The 17,375-nt window shown below is 47.9% G+C and overlaps 2 protein-coding genes across 4 annotated transcripts in view; one reads left to right on the forward strand and one right to left on the reverse strand.

Annotated features, from left to right (window-relative positions):
* Rusc2 (RUN and SH3 domain containing 2) overlaps positions 1 to 8,877 on the forward strand; it is a 69,519-nt gene extending 60,642 nt beyond the window's left edge. For both annotated transcript variants that reach the window (XM_045150355.1, XM_004658344.3), the window contains exons 3-12: positions 2,961 to 3,602; positions 3,800 to 3,985; positions 4,152 to 4,292; positions 5,298 to 5,374; positions 5,568 to 5,742; positions 5,827 to 5,932; positions 6,567 to 6,613; positions 7,035 to 7,860; positions 7,940 to 8,077; positions 8,161 to 8,877. In XM_045150355.1, coding sequence (XP_045006290.1) covers positions 2,961 to 3,602; positions 3,800 to 3,985; positions 4,152 to 4,292; positions 5,298 to 5,374; positions 5,568 to 5,742; positions 5,827 to 5,932; positions 6,567 to 6,613; positions 7,035 to 7,860; positions 7,940 to 8,077; positions 8,161 to 8,362 — 2,540 coding nt within the window. In that variant the 3' untranslated portion in view covers positions 8,363 to 8,877. The remainder of the gene's footprint in view (positions 1 to 2,960; positions 3,603 to 3,799; positions 3,986 to 4,151; positions 4,293 to 5,297; positions 5,375 to 5,567; positions 5,743 to 5,826; positions 5,933 to 6,566; positions 6,614 to 7,034; positions 7,861 to 7,939; positions 8,078 to 8,160) is intronic.
* Positions 8,878 to 8,947: 70 nt separating this feature from the next.
* Positions 8,948 to 11,049, reverse strand: Fam166b (family with sequence similarity 166 member B). Of its 2 annotated transcripts, none has more exons than XM_045150370.1 (5): positions 10,935 to 11,049; positions 10,118 to 10,341; positions 9,840 to 10,030; positions 9,573 to 9,624; positions 8,948 to 9,496 (listed from the first exon to the last, which is right to left on the reverse strand). In XM_045150370.1, the coding sequence occupies exons 1-5, from the start codon at positions 10,988 to 10,990 to the stop codon at positions 9,339 to 9,341; spliced, it is 681 nt and encodes a 226-aa protein (XP_045006305.1). In that variant the 5' UTR covers positions 10,991 to 11,049; the 3' UTR covers positions 8,948 to 9,338. The 2 variants fall into 2 exon arrangements, with proteins under 2 accessions (XP_045006305.1, XP_012804233.2); XM_012948779.2 differs by having other exon boundaries at positions 9,831 to 10,030.
* Positions 11,050 to 17,375: the final 6,326 nt, after the last annotated feature.

Here is a 17,375-nt window from a genome sequence, read left to right on the forward strand (position 1 = left end):
ATTCTGCTGGTCTTTGCATTTTAAGAAGGGATAAGAACTAGGGTGGCTATTCCATCCAGGTAAACAAACTCAGGTGACTGATCTCTACTTCCAAAAGTGTGAGAAAACTCTATATTCCCTGAGACTAGAACTAAGACTCCAAAATAGGCTCTTTTTTAGTTGATCTTAGTTTTCTGCCCATTATATCTTGGGAATGGCAAGGGGGGGAAGGTTTTTTGTTGTTGTTGTTTTGTTCTTTTGATAAGGAATTTCACTACATAGCCCAAGCTGACTTCAAATTTGGGATCCTCTTGCCTCAGCTTCCCAAGTGCCCGTGTAATAGATATGCATTGTCACACCCAGCTGTGAGCAGGATTTCTTAAAGAGAAAGAATAATTAATCCAGGCATACTTTATAACACACACACACACACACACACACACACACACACACATACATACATATATGCTTATATTTATAATCAACTCAGCTTATGATTAAATAAGTGGAAAGAAAACCCAAAGGAAAAATCAGAGTGCTTAAAAATGGAGACAGGCTGGCAACATAGCTCAGGGAAACAGCACTTGCCTAACATGCACTAGGGCTTAGGTTCAGTCCCTGTTGGTGCTAGAGGAATAGTCAGTGAGGAAACAGGGAAACAGGTATGGAGGTTTGAGGGGAGAGCAGCCTTATTTGTGGCAAGTGTGGGCACCTACATGCCTGAGAACATTGTCTTTGTTCTTTAAGCCATAGGACCCAGAAGATAACCTGTATTTATATAAGATGATTCTACATACAGTGAGACTGGCCTGAATCCAGAGTGAGGATTTATTCATCAAACTGTGTGTGTGTATATATACATACATACATACATACATACATACATACATACATACATACTAGGCACTATTATTAGGCACTATAGATACAGTAATGAATAATATAAAATCCCTACTTTTCAGAAACCCTACTGAACAATAAATAGGCAAAAGTAGTAATAGATATGAAAACAATACTTTCTGCTGAGCATGGTGGTCCATGTCTGTAACTCCAGTACCAGAGAGGTTGAGCCGGGCAGATTATTATAAGTTCAATGCCAGCCCAGTCTACATAATGAGTTCAGAACAGCCTAGCCTACGGAGTGAGAGCATGGAGAAAACAGAGGAAGAAGAAGAGAGATTCTCAATGAAAAACACAGAAAGAAAATGAAATAGAAGAATAGGATAGATGTGACTTGCTGGAGGGCTGGTATGTACAAAGGTCTTACTGGGAGGAGTGAGATTAGAGCTAATGCCTGACAGATGAGACTTCAGGCATAAGGCACAGCAGGGGCAAGAGGCCCAAAGATGTTAATGAGTTTGTTGTGATTAAAGACAGAAGGAAGTATGACTAGAACTCAGCAAGAATGACAACATGTTCTCTAAGCACTGGCGATAGCAGGAGGGTAGAGTGTGAAAATGTCCCCAGGGCGTGATCTGAAATCTCTCTCTAATGAGGCTGTGGTTCCCATCCCTTATGACTCACTGATGTAAATGAGAAAGATGAGAGGTAGGAAAACTTAGCTTGTCATCACTTCATGCATAATATGTGGTAGAGAACATGCACCCCAGGGTCAGACTCTGTCTTAGACAAAATTATGGTTCTGCAGTTCCCAAGTTGTATAAATTTAACTTGAGAAAATGTCTTAATATTCTAAAAATTTTCTGATTGTGTAGCATAATCTCGGCACTTGGGAGGCCAAGGCAGGAGGATCAGGAGTTCAAGGCTAGCCTGGACTACATGAAACCCTGACTCAAAATAAAAAACAAAAGTAAATAAATAATCAAATCGACAACATAACTAAAATTTCTGATCTTTCAAGGAAGAATACTACTAATTCCTGCCTTATAATTATTGAGCCACCCTGCAAGAGAGCCACACCCAGGGTTTTAGGCCCTGTGAATACGTGTGGCGCCACCTTGTGTTTATTCATATGTCCGCAAGGTGTGCAGTGTTTTAAGAGTGCGCTCCACACATGCTGTTGCACCCTGCAGTGTCCTGGAATTTAGTGTTAAGTTCTGAGACTCACATGTTAAGGTCAGTTGACCAAAAGACCAAAAGAGGCCCCCAGCTGGGGAACATGCTTCTGTGCACAGGGTTCCAATGAGAAGATCGTGGAAGAGCAGAGCATGGGTGCAGAAGGGTGTCAGGAAAGCTGGCTGCCAGTAAAGAAATATTTTATTGTTAGATTCACTCAAAAATGGGATGAGTGGAGACAGGGAATAAAAAAATGCATGAAAGCTTGAAGTCAGCAATGTCCTCACACTGAAACACATGAGCATGTCTTTAGGTGGTTCTACCATTGACAGAAATGGAAGTCACCAGAAAATATGGACAAAGTTGCTTTTTTGTTGTTTTGGCTTTTTGTTGTTTTTGAGGTAGTGTCTCACTAAAGCCCCGGCTGACCTGGAACTCACTCTGTAGCTCCAGGCTGGTCTCAAACTCAAAGCTGCCTCTGCCTCCTGAGTGCTGGGATTAAAAGTGTGCACCACCATGCCCTGCCAAAGTTGCTGTTTTCTAAAAGAGCAGGTTTAACATGAAACTAGAGCCCTTTGGCGAATGTTCTACAGATCAAGAGGGGAAGGCCAAACCTAATGCTATGGGTTTGGAAGTCATCTGTGTGAAAGTCTGAAGTAAAGGTGTTCCACACAAGAGACAGAGTGTGAGCTGAGTTGTAAGAAGCCTTGCCTGGCCTTCTGTGGAGTTACTAAATGAAGAGACATAGTGGCCAGCAGGTAAAGACCATCCAGCATCAGGAAAACAGAAAAGGCTTTCCAAAAGAAGGGGAAATCGGTTTCCCACTTAGGCCTTTCCTCACTGAGCTGTAACCCAAGTCCTGTCCGTTTTTCCCAGTGGACATCACCTATTTCTGCCATGGTATTTCCTCCATGTGGGTTTCAGTATCTCTCCGTCTAATTCTTTCTCCATCCCTGTTGCTACAGGGGGTGGTACTGAGAGCCGACCGGTCCTTCGCTACAGCAAGGAACAGAGGCCAACCACGCTGCCCATCCAGCCCTTCGTGTTCCAGCACCACTTCCCCAAGCAGCTGGCCAAGGCTCGAGCCCTCCACAGCCTTTCTCAGCTTTACAGCCTTTCGGGCTGTAGCCGTGCACAGCAGCCTGCTCCACTGGCTGCCTCTACTGTTCAAGGCCCAGCCCCAGCTCCCTCAGGGGAACCCCAGGCATCCACACCCCAAGCCACTGGCAGAGGTGCCAGAAAAGCTGGGCCTGAACCAGAGACCTCTCGGCCATCACCGCTGGGAAGCTACTCCCCTATCCGGAGCGTGGGCCCCTTTGGGCCCAGCACTGACTCTTCGGCCTCTACTTCGTGCTCCCCTCCTCCAGAGCAGGCCACAGCAGCAGAAAGCTTACCCCCATGGAGCCATTCCTGTCTTCCCACTGTGCGGCCTGCCACCTCCCAGCAGCCACAGCAGGAGGGTCACAAGATACTGCCTTTAGCTGAGTACCGACTCCATGGCACAGGAAGCTTGCCACCTCTAGGGTCCTGGAGATCTGGCTTCACCCGGGCAGAAAGCCTGGCTCGAGGAGGTGGTGAGGGCAGCATGGCCTCCAGGCCCAATAATGGTATGTGCTTCAGCCCAAGCAGTTCTGCCTCTCCTTTGAATGGTTTATTACGCTCCAGTCAGGGGGTCCATCATCTTCCCTAGCACCTGTAGTTAATAGCTACATCTTTCCTTTTACCGGGACCATTGGGTGGGTATAAAATGCTGTTTCTTAACTCTAGCCCATGTATCTTTTCTACTAATCTGTTCTGCTTCCAGCCAACCACTTATCCCCTCAAGCCCTCAAGTGGCGGGAATACAGGAGGAAGAACCCACTGGGGCCACCTGGTTTGTCAGGGAGCCTAGACCGAAGGCCACAGGAAGCGCGGCTGGCCCGCAGGAACCCCATCTTTGAGTTTCCTGGTTCCTTCAGTGCTGCCAGCCATTTGAACTGCCGGCTGACTGGTGTGTGAGCAGGTTCCCGGAATATTCAGGGCAGGCCCTGCCACAGCTGGGACGGGTGGAGAAGGGGTCAGAGTCCCAGGAGCATGTCTGAGAGGGTCTGAGGTACTCATCTGAGCTAAAATTCTTGGAAAGAGTTGTTCTGGATTAATATTTTTCTTCTTTGCAGGTCACATTGTAAAGCCATTACCACTGGCCTGCCCTGACCTCCAAGACCCCTTTTCCTTAACTGAGAAGCCTCCAGCTGAATTTTGCCTGTCCCCAGATGGCAACTCAGAGGCCATTTCCATTGACGTGCTTCAGAAAAAAGGTGCATATAACACCAAGCTTATCACCCAGCTATGCCTGGCACTCTCCTCACCAGTTCTCCAAAACATCTCCCAGTCTTAAACCCCCAAGTGCTAAAGAGGAGATGGTGAGCATTAGGGCAAAAGGTAGAAGCTTATGTATGTGAGCGGGAGTTGGCCCTTCCCTCAGCATACTTAAGTACAGAGAAGGAGCCTCCCATGAAGGAAGTCCCTAGGTGTTATAGTAAGTATAACTAACGGTTCTGTAGAGCATGGTAGCTTGTGTAAGCATGTTGGTGACGTCTACAAAGGTGAGGACCTACAAGCATGCATTTGGCAAGTTAGAGACTATTGACCTAAGAACAGCTCCAGGGAGATGGTGGGGAAGTAACCAAGCATAATTTGGGGCTAAAGAGCAGGAACCTGTGAAAGAGGAGAAAGAAGTTCCTTGCAGAGGCCAAATGAAACTCACATATTAGGGAGAGGAAAGAACCTTGTCATGAACCTGCTTCCAAGATGAGAGAGTGAGAGGAAGGAAAGAGGAGGGGCCATAGATCCCCGATATAATTTTATTTTGGAAGGAGAAGGAAGCTGAGTTTATGACCAGTGGCCTCTGTTCTCTGTGTGATGTGTAAGCAAGAATTTAAAAAGAGGGGTAAAAGTTGGTTACAGCAGTGGATGAAGGGGCACATTACCAAAAAATCGTCCTTGTCTGACAACAGTGTGAGGACCTTGGTTATTTCCTACAGCAGACAGAAACCCAGTTACTCAGAGCAGAGAAGACATTAATAGTTGAGTTGGTCCAGTATTGAAATTAAAAGGACTGAAAGTGAGAGGTTGAGAGTCTTGACAGTGGTAGCGAGGCTAGGTAGCTAGGCTAGGTGCAACCAGAAACGGGTAGGGGTAGACAGATCCATGAGCAGAGACTGACGGGAGTCAGAAGGACTTCCCCTTCCATCAAGAGTGCAGTCCCCAGCCAGTTGGCTGGGGGCTTGAAAAGGAACCTGTCCTATAATCCCTCCTTATAGGGCTGGTGAAAGCTGTCAACACTGCTGTGGACCTCATTGTGGCCCATTTTGGCACAAGCCGGGATCCTGGCGTCAAGGTAGGCAAAAAAAAAAAGGTGGAAAAAGTGGAGAGTTGAGATTGGCTCTGCAGAGTCTCACCTGTTTTATGCTGCCACTTTCTCTTGCTCTCTTGAATTCAAAACCCAGAGTAGGAACTCAGGGACGAGCATGGAAAAAGGGAGGAACCATGAGAACCAGGTTCAGGCTTCTGACCTTCTTATACATCTGCAGGCAAAGCTGGGAAACAGCTCTGTGAGCCCCAACGTAGGCCACCTGGTTCTGAAGTACTTGTGCCCTGCAGTCCAAGCTGTGCTGGAAGACGGGCTCAAGGCCTTTGTACTAGATGTCATCGTTGGGCAACGTAAAAACATGCCATGGAGTGTGGTTGAGGCGTCCACACAGCTAGGTAGGTGCTGGGCTGCAAGCGGAATCCAAGACTGGACTCAGTGTTCCGGAAGTTGGTCATGTGACCAGCCCTGTCTTCCTTCAGGCCCATCCACCAAAGTCCTACATGGCCTCTACAACAAAGTCAGCCAGTCCCCAGAGCTCACCAGCCACACTATGCGTTTCAACGCCTTCATCCTTGGCCTGCTCAAGTGAGTATAGAACAGCAAGGTCTCCTGAACAGCCAGCCCTGCTGCAGCTGCTTCCTGTAAGGAGCTGGCTGCCTGGACTGACAGAAGGGGGCATCAGCAGGGTCTGTGCCCAGCCTCAGGCTCCTTTGTCTCTGCTAACTACAGCCTCTACACACGCTGCTTCCTGCTCTCACTGGAAGCCCTCTGACACTCGTCAACATGCTTTTCAGCTTTCACAGACCCATTGGCTTAGCCTATTTAGAAATTAATTGGGTTTCTTAAATTCTCGGGATCTTTCAAACCATGATCCCCTCAACTCCAGCTCTGCTTCTTAATCCTGCTTGAGCCCTAGGCCCACAGTATCAGCCAGGGTCATCTCTTTTGGCCCTCAGATGCCTGTCCTCTCACTCAGTAGCCATCCTGGCGCCATTCTAGGGGGAAATGACTGGCTTTGTGAACCACGTGTTCTCCCCACTTGCTACATCCCCGCTGACTTTCCAGAGTTGTATTATATTTAATGAACCAGATACCACTCCTGCCCCAAAATTTGTTCCACTGTGCTTCCTCCCTGTCGCTGAGCCTTTGTAGCTGTCTCTTTTGTACCTGTGATCTGGCTGTATCCACATGAGACTCAACTGTTTTTACCTTTCTACAGCATCCGGTCCCTGGAGTTCTGGTTTAATCACCTCTATAACCATGAAGGTAATGCCCAAAACCTGTTCTGTCTCACCAACTCAGTCTAAACCAAGCCTCAAAAGTTTGGAAAAGGGAGGAATCTGTCTTTTCAGAACCAGAGGTGGGGAAGAAGGCCACCCAGGCTTTCATTCTCAGAGCTTCAGGCTTCTACTCAAACCTTCCTCAGCATCTGCTGAGATCCTTAGAGGCAGAAGAGGACCCAGTCTAGCAGTTGGGGTGGCCAGGACCCCCATCATCTCTGTAAACTCCGCTGTCTCTTCAGGTGGTAGTGTGTGTGCACTGCATGTCTGCAGGAGGCACTGTGAGCCCTGGAGCCAAGGACACAGCCTGCGCAGCCGCATGCAGGGCCTGGCCCCGGGCGCCTTTCAGTGTCCCACTCAGGCCAGGCTCTCCTTCCCTCTGAGTCAGTCCCTCTCTCCTCTCATAGATATCCTCCAGACCCACTACCAGCCGTGGGGCTTCCTGAATGCAGCTCACACTGTGTGCCCTGGCCTCTTTGAAGAGCTGCTACTGCTGCTGCAGCCCCTGGCCTTGCTGCCCTTCAGCCTGGACCTGCTATTCCAGCACCGGCTGCTGCAAAGCGGACGGCAACAGCAGCAGCACAAGGAACTGCTGCGAGTGTCCCAGGACATGCTGCTCTCTGCACACTCCACGTTGCAATTGGCCAGGGCTCGGGGCCAGGAAGGCCCTGGAGATATGGACAGGGTGGCCCCTGGGGAGCGGGTAAAGGGTGTAGGTGCCCCAGAAGGTGGAGAAGATGAGGAAGAGACAGAAAAGGTGGCGGAGGTGGTGGGGAGCTCAGGACAAGGCAGGTGGACCCGAGGTGGACAGGCTGGCTGGTGGTACCAGCTCATGCAAAGCTCCCAGGTCTACATCGATGGCTCTACTGAGGGTTCTAGATTCCCTCGAGGGAGCAGCAACAACAGCAATGGAAGTAGCATTGAGAAAAAGAAAGGGACAGTCAGTGGGGCTGCTCCCCATGCTCCCCCACCTCGGGAGGGAGTCGTGGAAGGAGCTGAGGCCTGCCCTGCCCCTGAGGAGGCCATTGGCCAGGAGAGGGGCTGGCCTTTCTGGATGGGGAGTCCCCCTGACTCTGTGCTGGCCGAGTTGAGGCGTAGTCGGGAGAGGGAGGGACCCTCCGCCCCACCAGCAGAAAATGAGGAAGGAACCTCAGAGCCTTCATCTGGAGGCATCAAGTGGGGACACCTCTTTGGTTCCCGAAAAGTACAGCGGGAAGCCCGACCTACAAACAGGTAAGAGCCGCCCAGAGGGTGTGGGGAGACCGGTCCAAGCCAGCGCACAAATGGCACAGAGCCTGCCGCTCTACCCTAGGCTGCCCTCCGACTGGCTGAGCCTGGACAGATCTATGTTCCAACGAGTGGCACAGACAATGGGGTCCCGACCGGAACCTGAGCCCAAGGAGACCCCGCAGGAGCCACTTTCTCCAGTCCTGCCCTCCCAGCCTCCGTGGTGAGCCCAGGGAAATTGAATGATTCAGGGGCTGGGTTTGGCTTTTGATGGGATTCTCTGACCTTCATTTGTTCTTTCTCCAGTGAAGTGCAGGCACTGTGCCACCATCTGGCCACAGGCCCCGGACAGCTGAGCTTCCGCAAAGGAGATATCCTACAGGTGGTGGGGCCAGCTGGAGGAGACTGGCTGCGCTGTAGCCGTGGCCCCGACACTGGCTTGGTACCTTTGGCCTATGTGACATTGACCCCAACTCCAAGTCCAACTCCTGGAAGCAGCCAAAACTGAGGCCCTGTGCATGCTGGTGGCCTCAGGGACCCTTATAACCCCCAGACTCAGAGCCTGAGAGTCCTCCTCGATCCGGTGGGCTTGCCTACCAAAAGTAGACTGAGAGCTGGGGCCGCGTATCCCTGTGCTGGCACCTGCTCCCTGTGCTCAGTATTAAGTACTTCCCCTAAACTGTCCCAGCGGCTTTGTCCACACCTCCAAGAAAGGAGGGAAGGGACACAGCACTGGGCTGCCAGGATTTCCCCAGCCCATCTGGGCTGACATTTTCATGGGTGTCGAAAGCAAGTCACTACAGAGGGAAGTGGCCCAGAGGCCATTGTAGTTCCCCTAGGCCAAGTGGTAATGAGAATGGCTAACAGTATTGGGGCCAGATCCCTAAGCCCCCCACACTGTAAATAGGTTGTGACCAGTGCCTGGTCATCAGAAGAAGGGAAAGGAGCCCAGGCTTCTGTTTATGTATTTATTTATTTATTTATTATACCTATTAATAAAAAAGGTGCTCAGCCTCCAAACCATTTTCTTTGTGTGCCCCTTCCTCCACCCTCCTGCCTCTCCCCCCACCACACACACACAGACACACACTACCAAAAGGATAACTGGGGTAGGATGAAAAGGGAGAACTTGAAGAATGGGTACATAAGCCAAGGGTTGCTTCTGGGAAGTGCTGAGACCCAAAGCATCATGGGTGAGATGCCCAAATATGTGGCCAAGAACCTCTGTCATATGTAGCCAGCGGCATGAAAAACATTTAATTCTCAGCCAATTGCCTGAGACTCCAAACTGCCTCGAAAATCTATTCCGAACTCCCCACTGTGAGCTGCCTTAGTTTCCTAACAACAAAGCTCAATCACATTTGTTCCAGTTCCCCAAACCATAGCCATCCCATACCCACACCAACATTCCAGTCCCCCCAAATCCCCAAAAGGCTATTCTCACCCAGCACATAGCCCCCATAGTGAGCTAGAATACCCAGGGGCTAAAGGCTGGGCCTGGGAATTGGGGGGAGATGTTTAGGATCCTTTGGGGTACTGCCCCGTGAGTACTTCTGCCCAAATTCCTGCAGTGCCTGGTTGGTGAGCACAGGGAAGCTGGAGCCAAAGAGGAAGCGGGCACGGGGCACGTAGCCAGTGAAGCCTGGGGGGATGGAGATGTTAAGTCAAGACAGTTTGGGGTCTCCCAGTGCCTTTGGCCATCACCCACCTCCTCTCACCTGACATGAAGAACTTCTGAGGGTCTCTGTCATCCATGGAGTAAGGGGATGCCTTGTAATAGAAGTTGGTGGAAGAAAAGTGGGACTGTTAAGTTCAAGAGCGAACTTAAGTTCAATTTCCCAGAGCAGTGTAGCTGGCGATCAAGTCCCTTCACCCATCCCAAAGCCACACTACTCATGGCCGCCCCTAGGCCTGCACACACCCAAGGCTCCTCACTCCCACCCCATTGCTCTGCCCACCAGCCTTTTTGCTTTCACTTGTTCTACCTTCTGCTTCATTTCTGGCGGCTCCTCTGCCCCTAACTCTTGGTCTTTCTCCATGTCTTTTTCTTCATTAACCTCCTTTGACAGTTCATGATTCTTTTGTCTCCCATGCCACTGAGTAAAGGTATGCAGAGCCTCATCCCAGACCTGGTTGCAGTTCTTAGCAAAGATAAACTGAGCCTGGGGTACAAAACCTGACAGGCAGCAGCAAGGAAAATGTATTAGTTTCTATGACACATTCTGTGGGAGGGGGACACCTATTCAGAGCTGTGTGTACAGACCTGTGTACCCAGGGACCATGCTGGAGCTGAGCCTTTCATGCCCACACCTGGGAGGCAGACTCCCCCGGGGAAGCTCACGAGATCTTGGAGGTTGAATGGGAGGCAGAAGTGTGCGTTGGGCAGGGGGCCAGGCCAGGCCAGGAGCGCCTCGACGTAGCTGACTGGTCACCTGCCCGTAAGTCTGGCCCATGCTGAAGCGAAGTAATGGGCAGTGTCCAGTGTACCTGCAGCACAGGATCCACCCACTCAGCTCCAGGAACCCCCACCCCACCATCCCCAGAGACAGTCCTGAGCATTCTGTACTCGGCTGTCTACATCCTTGGAGCAAACATTTCTTTGTTTTGAGATAGGGTCTCATTCTGTAGCCTAAGCTAGCCTCAAACTCGTGTCAATCCTTCGGCCTCAACCTTCCCAGTGCTAGAATTACAAGCACGAACCACCATGCCCAGCTTCAGTTTGTTGAGTTTTGTTGCTGCTGCTTGCCACGCCGGGATTGAGCCTGAGGCCTTGTGCGCGCTAGGCAAGTGGTGTGCCCCCGAGCTACCTCCCGGCTCTGGAGCGGGCACTGCTCTGCTTCACTTCCAGTCCTTCCTCTCTGCTTTACCCTGTTCCCATGGGAAAGATGACAGAAGCCTTGCAGCAGACCCAGCTATTCCATCCCCTTGTTTTTCCCTCTCCACCCACCCAACACCATAGATTCCCCACTTCTCAAACTACTATATGTCAGCTTGACCCCCAACATAAGATGACCCACATCCTGGATCCCTAAACCTTATTTCCAGAAGCCAGCAGGAGAGTGCCCTGCTCGAAGTCTTACCCTGGGAGATAATGAGGATACTGAGGGTTGAGCCCTGGGATGAAGGGGCTGGCCATAACCAAGGGAACCCAAGCCGCTCCTTTTGTTTCCCTTCCAGCCCAGACACTAGGCTGTGTGTACTGTGTCCAGGGCTGTGGGGCCAGAAGAAAGAGGAGGGGCTGAGGGCGGGGAGAGGAGATCACATGGTGTTTGACAATGGGGCTGGAAGGCAGTGAGCTCCCTGGTGTCTGTACCCTAGAACTAACTCTTGTAGGGCAAGGAAAGAGGTTGAAGAATACAGGCCAAGAAAGCCGCCAGGTCAGAGATGAGACGGCTAAAGGTTAGGGCCATTCTCAGAAAACTTCCTGTTTAAGGCCCTCCCTGGCTGAACTGGGCTGAGGAAAGGTGCCTATTCCACCGTGGGAAGCTTTGTGAAAGGGGATGCAGTTTCTGTAGAAGAGCCACTGAGGACAAAGATGGCTTAGCGGTTGAGGTACTTGCCTGCAAAGCCAAAGGACTCAGGTTCAATTCCCCAGGACCCACGTAAACCAGATGCACAGATGGCCCATGCATCTGGAATTCATGTTGCAGCGGCTGGAAGCCCTGGTGTACCCATTCTCTCTTTCTCTTTTTGTCTCTATCTCTCTCAAATAAAATAAAAAGAATTTTAAAAAATGAAAGAAAAGAAAGCCACTGAGCTGGGTGTGGTGGCTCATGACTTTAATCCCAACTCTTGGAAGTCACTGGGCATGGTGGCACACACCTTTAATCCCAGCATTTTGGGAGTCAGAGGTAGGGGGATTGCCATGAGTTCAAGGCCATCCCATTTAGAGTTTGTTTACAGCATCAAGAGGCTCTGGAGTGTCCATTCTCTCTCTCTCTCTCTCTCTCTTTTTACAAATAATAATAATTCTTTTTTTGTTTTTTTCATGGTAGGGTCTCATTCTATTCCAGTCTGACCTGAAATTCACTGTGTAGTTTCCTGGTGGCCTAGAAATCAGGGAGATCCTCCTACCTCTGCCCTCTGAGTGCTGGCATTAATGGCATGTGCCAGTATGTCCTGCAATAATTTTTTTTTTTTGATTTTTTGAGATAGGGTCTCACACTAGGCCAGGCTGACCTGGAATTCACTGTGGAGTCTCAGGGTGGCCTCAAACTCATGGCAATCCTCCTTCCTCTGCCTCCCGAGTGCTGGGATTAAAGGTGTTCACCACCATGCCCAGCTTGTAATTTTTTTAAGAAAGGAAAAAATTTGGCCTGGAGAAATGGCTCAGCAGTTAATGCACTTGCCCGTAAAACCTAACAGCTTGGGTTCAATTCTCCAGTACCCACATAAAGCCAAGTGCACAAAGTGGCTCATGTATCTGGAGTTCACTTGCAGCAGCCAGAGGCCCTGGTATGCCAATTTCTCTTTCTTTCTCCATCTCTCTCTGCCAGACATGGTGGTACACACCTATAATCCTAGCACTTAGGAGGCTATGGTAGGAAGATCATTGTGAGTTTGAGGGCCAGTTTGAGATTACAGTCTCAATTCCAGATCAGCCTCGGCTAGAGTGAGATCTTACCTTGAAACTCCCTCTCCCCACAAAAAGAGTACTTGAACACAGCTGACATGCTCAAACCTCTGCCCCTCAATGTTAGAAACTAGAAGTCAATCTGCCTTCATGCACTTACTCAAAGGTTGTAGTAGTCAGCTCCACGTTACTGGGATGAACCTCCAGACCAGACACAGTGTATGGGAGGAAGGGATTTACTTCATGCTCACAGATCCAGAGGAAATTCCATAATGGTGGAAGAAGCTGGCCCCTTTCGCAGATCCACGCAGAGAGAGAAGAAACCACAAGCAGCACCACAGCAAGCACACAGGACCCCCAGGCAGAGCTCAAGCCCTCTGCATGCCTCAGGCTGGAATTCAGATCCCCCTCCAGCAACACCCCGGGATCTGCCCACGGTGACGCCTCCTCCAGCCAGGCAGCTGGAGACCTAAGTTACAAGCTTTAATAAAACATTTGAGTATATTGGAGGACATAAATTCAAATGACCACAGAGTTCCACAAGGATAATTACTGATTTCAAAATTTGTTATCAAGTGGAAAAGAGGGATGTATCACCGCTAAAAATTCATAAATACAAGCTGGGTCATATATGATTCTGCAGACAAAACTCACACTGCCTGAGTAAACTGAAATACTAATAAAATAAAAATGTTTAGCTGGGCATGATGGCACACACCTTTAAGCCCAGCACTGGGGAGGCAGAGATAAGAGGATCTGTGAGTTCAAGGCTACCCTGAGGCTGCATAGTGAATTCCAGGTCAGTCTGAGCTAGAATGAGACCCTACCTCAAAAAAAAAAAAAAAAGTTTAAGTTTAATGTAATCCTAAACTAGCAATGTGCCCAGGGACCCCGGGCCAGGAGGAGAAACAAAAATTCTGTCTAGAGGTACCCGGCCTTCATGCAGACGAAGATATGCCCATGCAAAAAAATTATTTACTTATTTAATCATGCATGTGTTGCTGGAGATTGAACACAAGGAATTTAAGAAATTTTATCTTACTCATTTGGTGTGGGTGATGTATGCCTGTAATCCCAGCATTGTGGAGGTGGAGGCAGGAGGGTCAGAAGCCAAAGATTTCTTCAGCAACATGGCAAGCCAGCCTGGGCTACATGAACCCCTGCCTCAAAAAAAAAATTTTTTTTTTGATTTTGTTTTCAAGGTAGGGTCTCACTCTAGCTCAGGCTGACCTGAAATTCACTATGTAGTCTCAGGATGGCCTTGAAGTCACAGTGATCCTCCTACCTCTGCCTCCGGAGTGCTGGGATTAAAAGTGTGTGCCACCACGCCCTGCTCCTATCTCAAATTTTAAAACAAAAAAAATTATGGGGCTGGAGGGATGGTTCAGTGGCTAAAAGTACTTAATTGCAAAGCTTGATGGCCTAGGTTTGATTCCCCAGTACCACCCATGAAAAGCCAGATGCACAAAGTAGCACATATGTTTGTACTCTGTTTGCAGTGGCAAGAGACCTTGGTGTGCCCACTGTCTGCTCTTTCTCTCTCTCTCTCACCCTCTCTCTCCTTACAGATAAAAAAAAAAAAAAAAAATGTGGACTTCTGGTTAAGATGGCAGCATAGGAACCATGCCAAAGCAGCCTAGGGGAGGAAAAGCCAAAAAGTAAAAAAAAAAAAAAATATATATATATATATATATAATTTTTGTATATATATATATATATATATACATATATATATATACACACACACACACACATACATATACATATATATACATACATATATATATATATATATTTATTTATTTATTTATTTATTTATTTTAAATTTGTGTGGCACTGGGTGTGATGGAACATGCCTTTAATCCCAGAATTTAGGGGGGCAAAAGTAGGAGGACTACTGTGAGTTTGAGTCTACCCTGTGGTGTTTTGATTCAGGTGTCCCCCATAAACTTAGGTGTTCAGAATGCTAGGTTCCCAGATGATGAAGATTTGGAAATTAACGCCTCCTGGAGGCAGTGTACTGTTGGGGGCAGGCTTATGGGTGTTATAGCCAGCGTCCCCTTGCCAGTGTTTGGCACACTCTCCTGTTCCTGTTGTCCACCTGATGTTGGCCATAGGGTACTGTCCACCCTCTGCTCATACCATCGTTTTCCCCTGCCATCATGGAACTTCCCCTAGAGCCTGTAAGCCAAAGTAAACCCTTTTTTCCCAAAAGTTGCTCTTGGTTGTGTGATTTCTACCAGCAATGCAAACCTGACTGTAACACACCCTGAGACTACATAGAGAATTCCAGGTCAGCCTGGGCTAGAGTGTGACCCTACCTCAAAACACACACAAAAAAAAATTGTGTGAGCTGGAGAGTTAGCATAGTGGTTAAGGCACTTCCATTCGATCCCCCAGTACCCATGTAAAGCCTGTGCATTAAGTGGCACATGCATCCGCAGTTTGTTTACAGCAGAGCTAGAGGTCCTGGCACACCATTCTCTCCCTCCCTCCCTCCCTCTCTCTCTCTGTCTGGTTGCAAATCAATAAATTAATTTTTTTTTCGAGGTAGAGTCTCAGTCTAGTCGAGGCTGACCTGGAATTCACTATGTAGTCTCAGGGTGGCCTCAAACTCATAGCGATCCTCCTACCTCTGCCTCCCGAGTGCTGGGCCTGGCCTTACAAATTAAAATTAAAAAAAAAAACAAACAAAAAACCTGTGCTTGTGCTTGTCCTTAAACAGTTTGACTATGAATGTAATCCTGACAGCGACCACTAAGAAAGTTACTAAGTTTATTATATAAATAATATAAATAATAAATTATTATATAAATAATAAGCTTACCCTAAAATGAGTTGTTGGTTTATTTTTCTACCTTCCTGCTATGTCTATAGACAGAGTGTACTTTGAACTGAACTATCATGACTTCCTTTGTTCACTGGAATGTTGTGGCAAGCATGATGCAACTCAAAGACATCAGTAGTTGCATAACCATGTTAGACTTCTCTTGTCCTTGAGACAAAACATATGACAGAAACAATTTAAGGAGAAAAGAGACAACTTAAGGGGCTGGAGAGATGGCTTAACTATTAAGGCACTTATCTGCGAAGCCTAAGGACCCAGGTTTGATTCTCCAGGTCCCATGTAAACCAGATGCACATGGTGGCGCATGCCTCTGGAGTTCATTTGCAGTGGCTATAGGCCCTGGTGTGCCCCATTCTCTCTCTTTCTCTCTCTGTCCCTCTCTGTGTGTCTCAAATAAAAATAAATAAAAACGTTGAAAAAAAAAAAAAAGAAACAACTTAAGGAGAAAAACTCAGAGGTTTTATAGACAAATAATGTCAGGTAGTCTAATAGTACCTTGCATTCTTTACAGTATTAGTAGGTTACAAGTTTCTAAGGTTACACCAGAGCACAAACAGAAAGAAAATTCCTTAGCAATCAGTCAGTGATAAAGTACAAATGTAGAACAGGGGTACTTGTGCCTATGGCTGTACTAACCAGACACAAGCAGGGCGCAGCTGCATAGGTAGGTAGGTAGGAGACTCGGCGTCATGCTGTCTCCCTGTAAAGGCTTGTTCAATAGAAACTTGGGTTTTAAAGTATCATCTGGGCCTGGTTTCTTTTTTAAATTTCTACCATGTTCCCCTCTTTTGATGTCTTCTATAAATACTACCAAGTGACATCACCTATTCCACCTAATAAAAAAAAAAATAACAGAAGGAATGATTGAATGAGAATATTATCCAGGCATGGTGGTGCACACTTTTAATCCCAGCAGGGAGGCAGAGGTAGGAGGATCACTGTGAGTTCAAGGTCAGTCTGGGATAGAGTGAGACCCTACCTTTAAAAGACCAAAAAAAAAAAAAAAAAAAAAGAGAGAGAGAGAATATTTTTCCTAACTCTTATATAGAGAGATAGATGGGGGTCTTTATAGACTAAACTAGCCTGGAACTCAATATGTAGCTTATGGTTTTGAACTTGTGATCATACTACCTCAACCTCCTGAGTGCTGGTACAAGCTTGTACCACCATATCCAGCTCTAGTTCTTATATTAATGAATCTTCGGAGTGGTTCCCAACCAGGGACAAATTTGCCTCCAGGGAACAATAATGAATGTCTAGAGACAGTTTTGGATATTAAAATTCAGAAAAGTCCTATTGGCATCCAGTGGGGAAAGGCCAAGGATGCAACTCAGAACCCCCTCCACACACACACATAATAAAAAATTATCTGATCCAGGGCTAGAGAGATGGTTTAGTGGGTAAACTTTAGTGCCTGCAAAGCTCAAGGACCCAGGTTCAATTCCTCAGTACTCATGTAAAGCAGATGCACAAGGTGGCACACGCATCTGGAGCTAATTGCAATGGCTAGAGGCCCTGCTGTGTTCTCTCTCTTACATAAATATTTTTAAAAAACTTATCTGGTTCAGCTGGGCATGGTAGCACACTTCTTTAATCCCAGCACTTGGGAGACAGAGATAGGAGGATTGCCATGAGTTTGAAGCCACCCTGAGATTACATAGTGAATTTCAGGTCAGCCTGAGCTAGAGTGAGACCTTACCTCAAAAAAACAGAAATAGAGCTGGAGAGGTGGCTTAGCAGTTAAGCGCTTGCCTGTGAAGCCTAAGGATCCCTGTTCAAGGCTCAATTCCCCAGGACACACGTTAGCCAGATGCACAAGGGGGCGCACGTGTCTGGAGTTCGTTTGCAGTGGCTAGAAGCCCTGGCACGCCCACTCTCCTCTCTCTCTCTCTCTGCCTCTGTCTGTTGCTCTCAAATAAATAAATAAAAATAAACAAAAAATTAAAAAAAACAAACAGAAATAATTATTATTATTATCTGGCTCAAGCTGGGTATGATAGCACATGCCTTTAATCCCAGCACTTGGGAAGCAGAGATAGAAGGATTTCTGTGAGTTCAAGGCCATCCTGAGACTACATAGTGAATTCCAGTTCAGCCTGA

This window comes from Jaculus jaculus, chromosome 1 (genome assembly GCF_020740685.1).
Source record: "Jaculus jaculus isolate mJacJac1 chromosome 1, mJacJac1.mat.Y.cur, whole genome shotgun sequence".
Lineage (NCBI taxonomy): Eukaryota > Metazoa > Chordata > Mammalia > Rodentia > Dipodidae > Jaculus > Jaculus jaculus.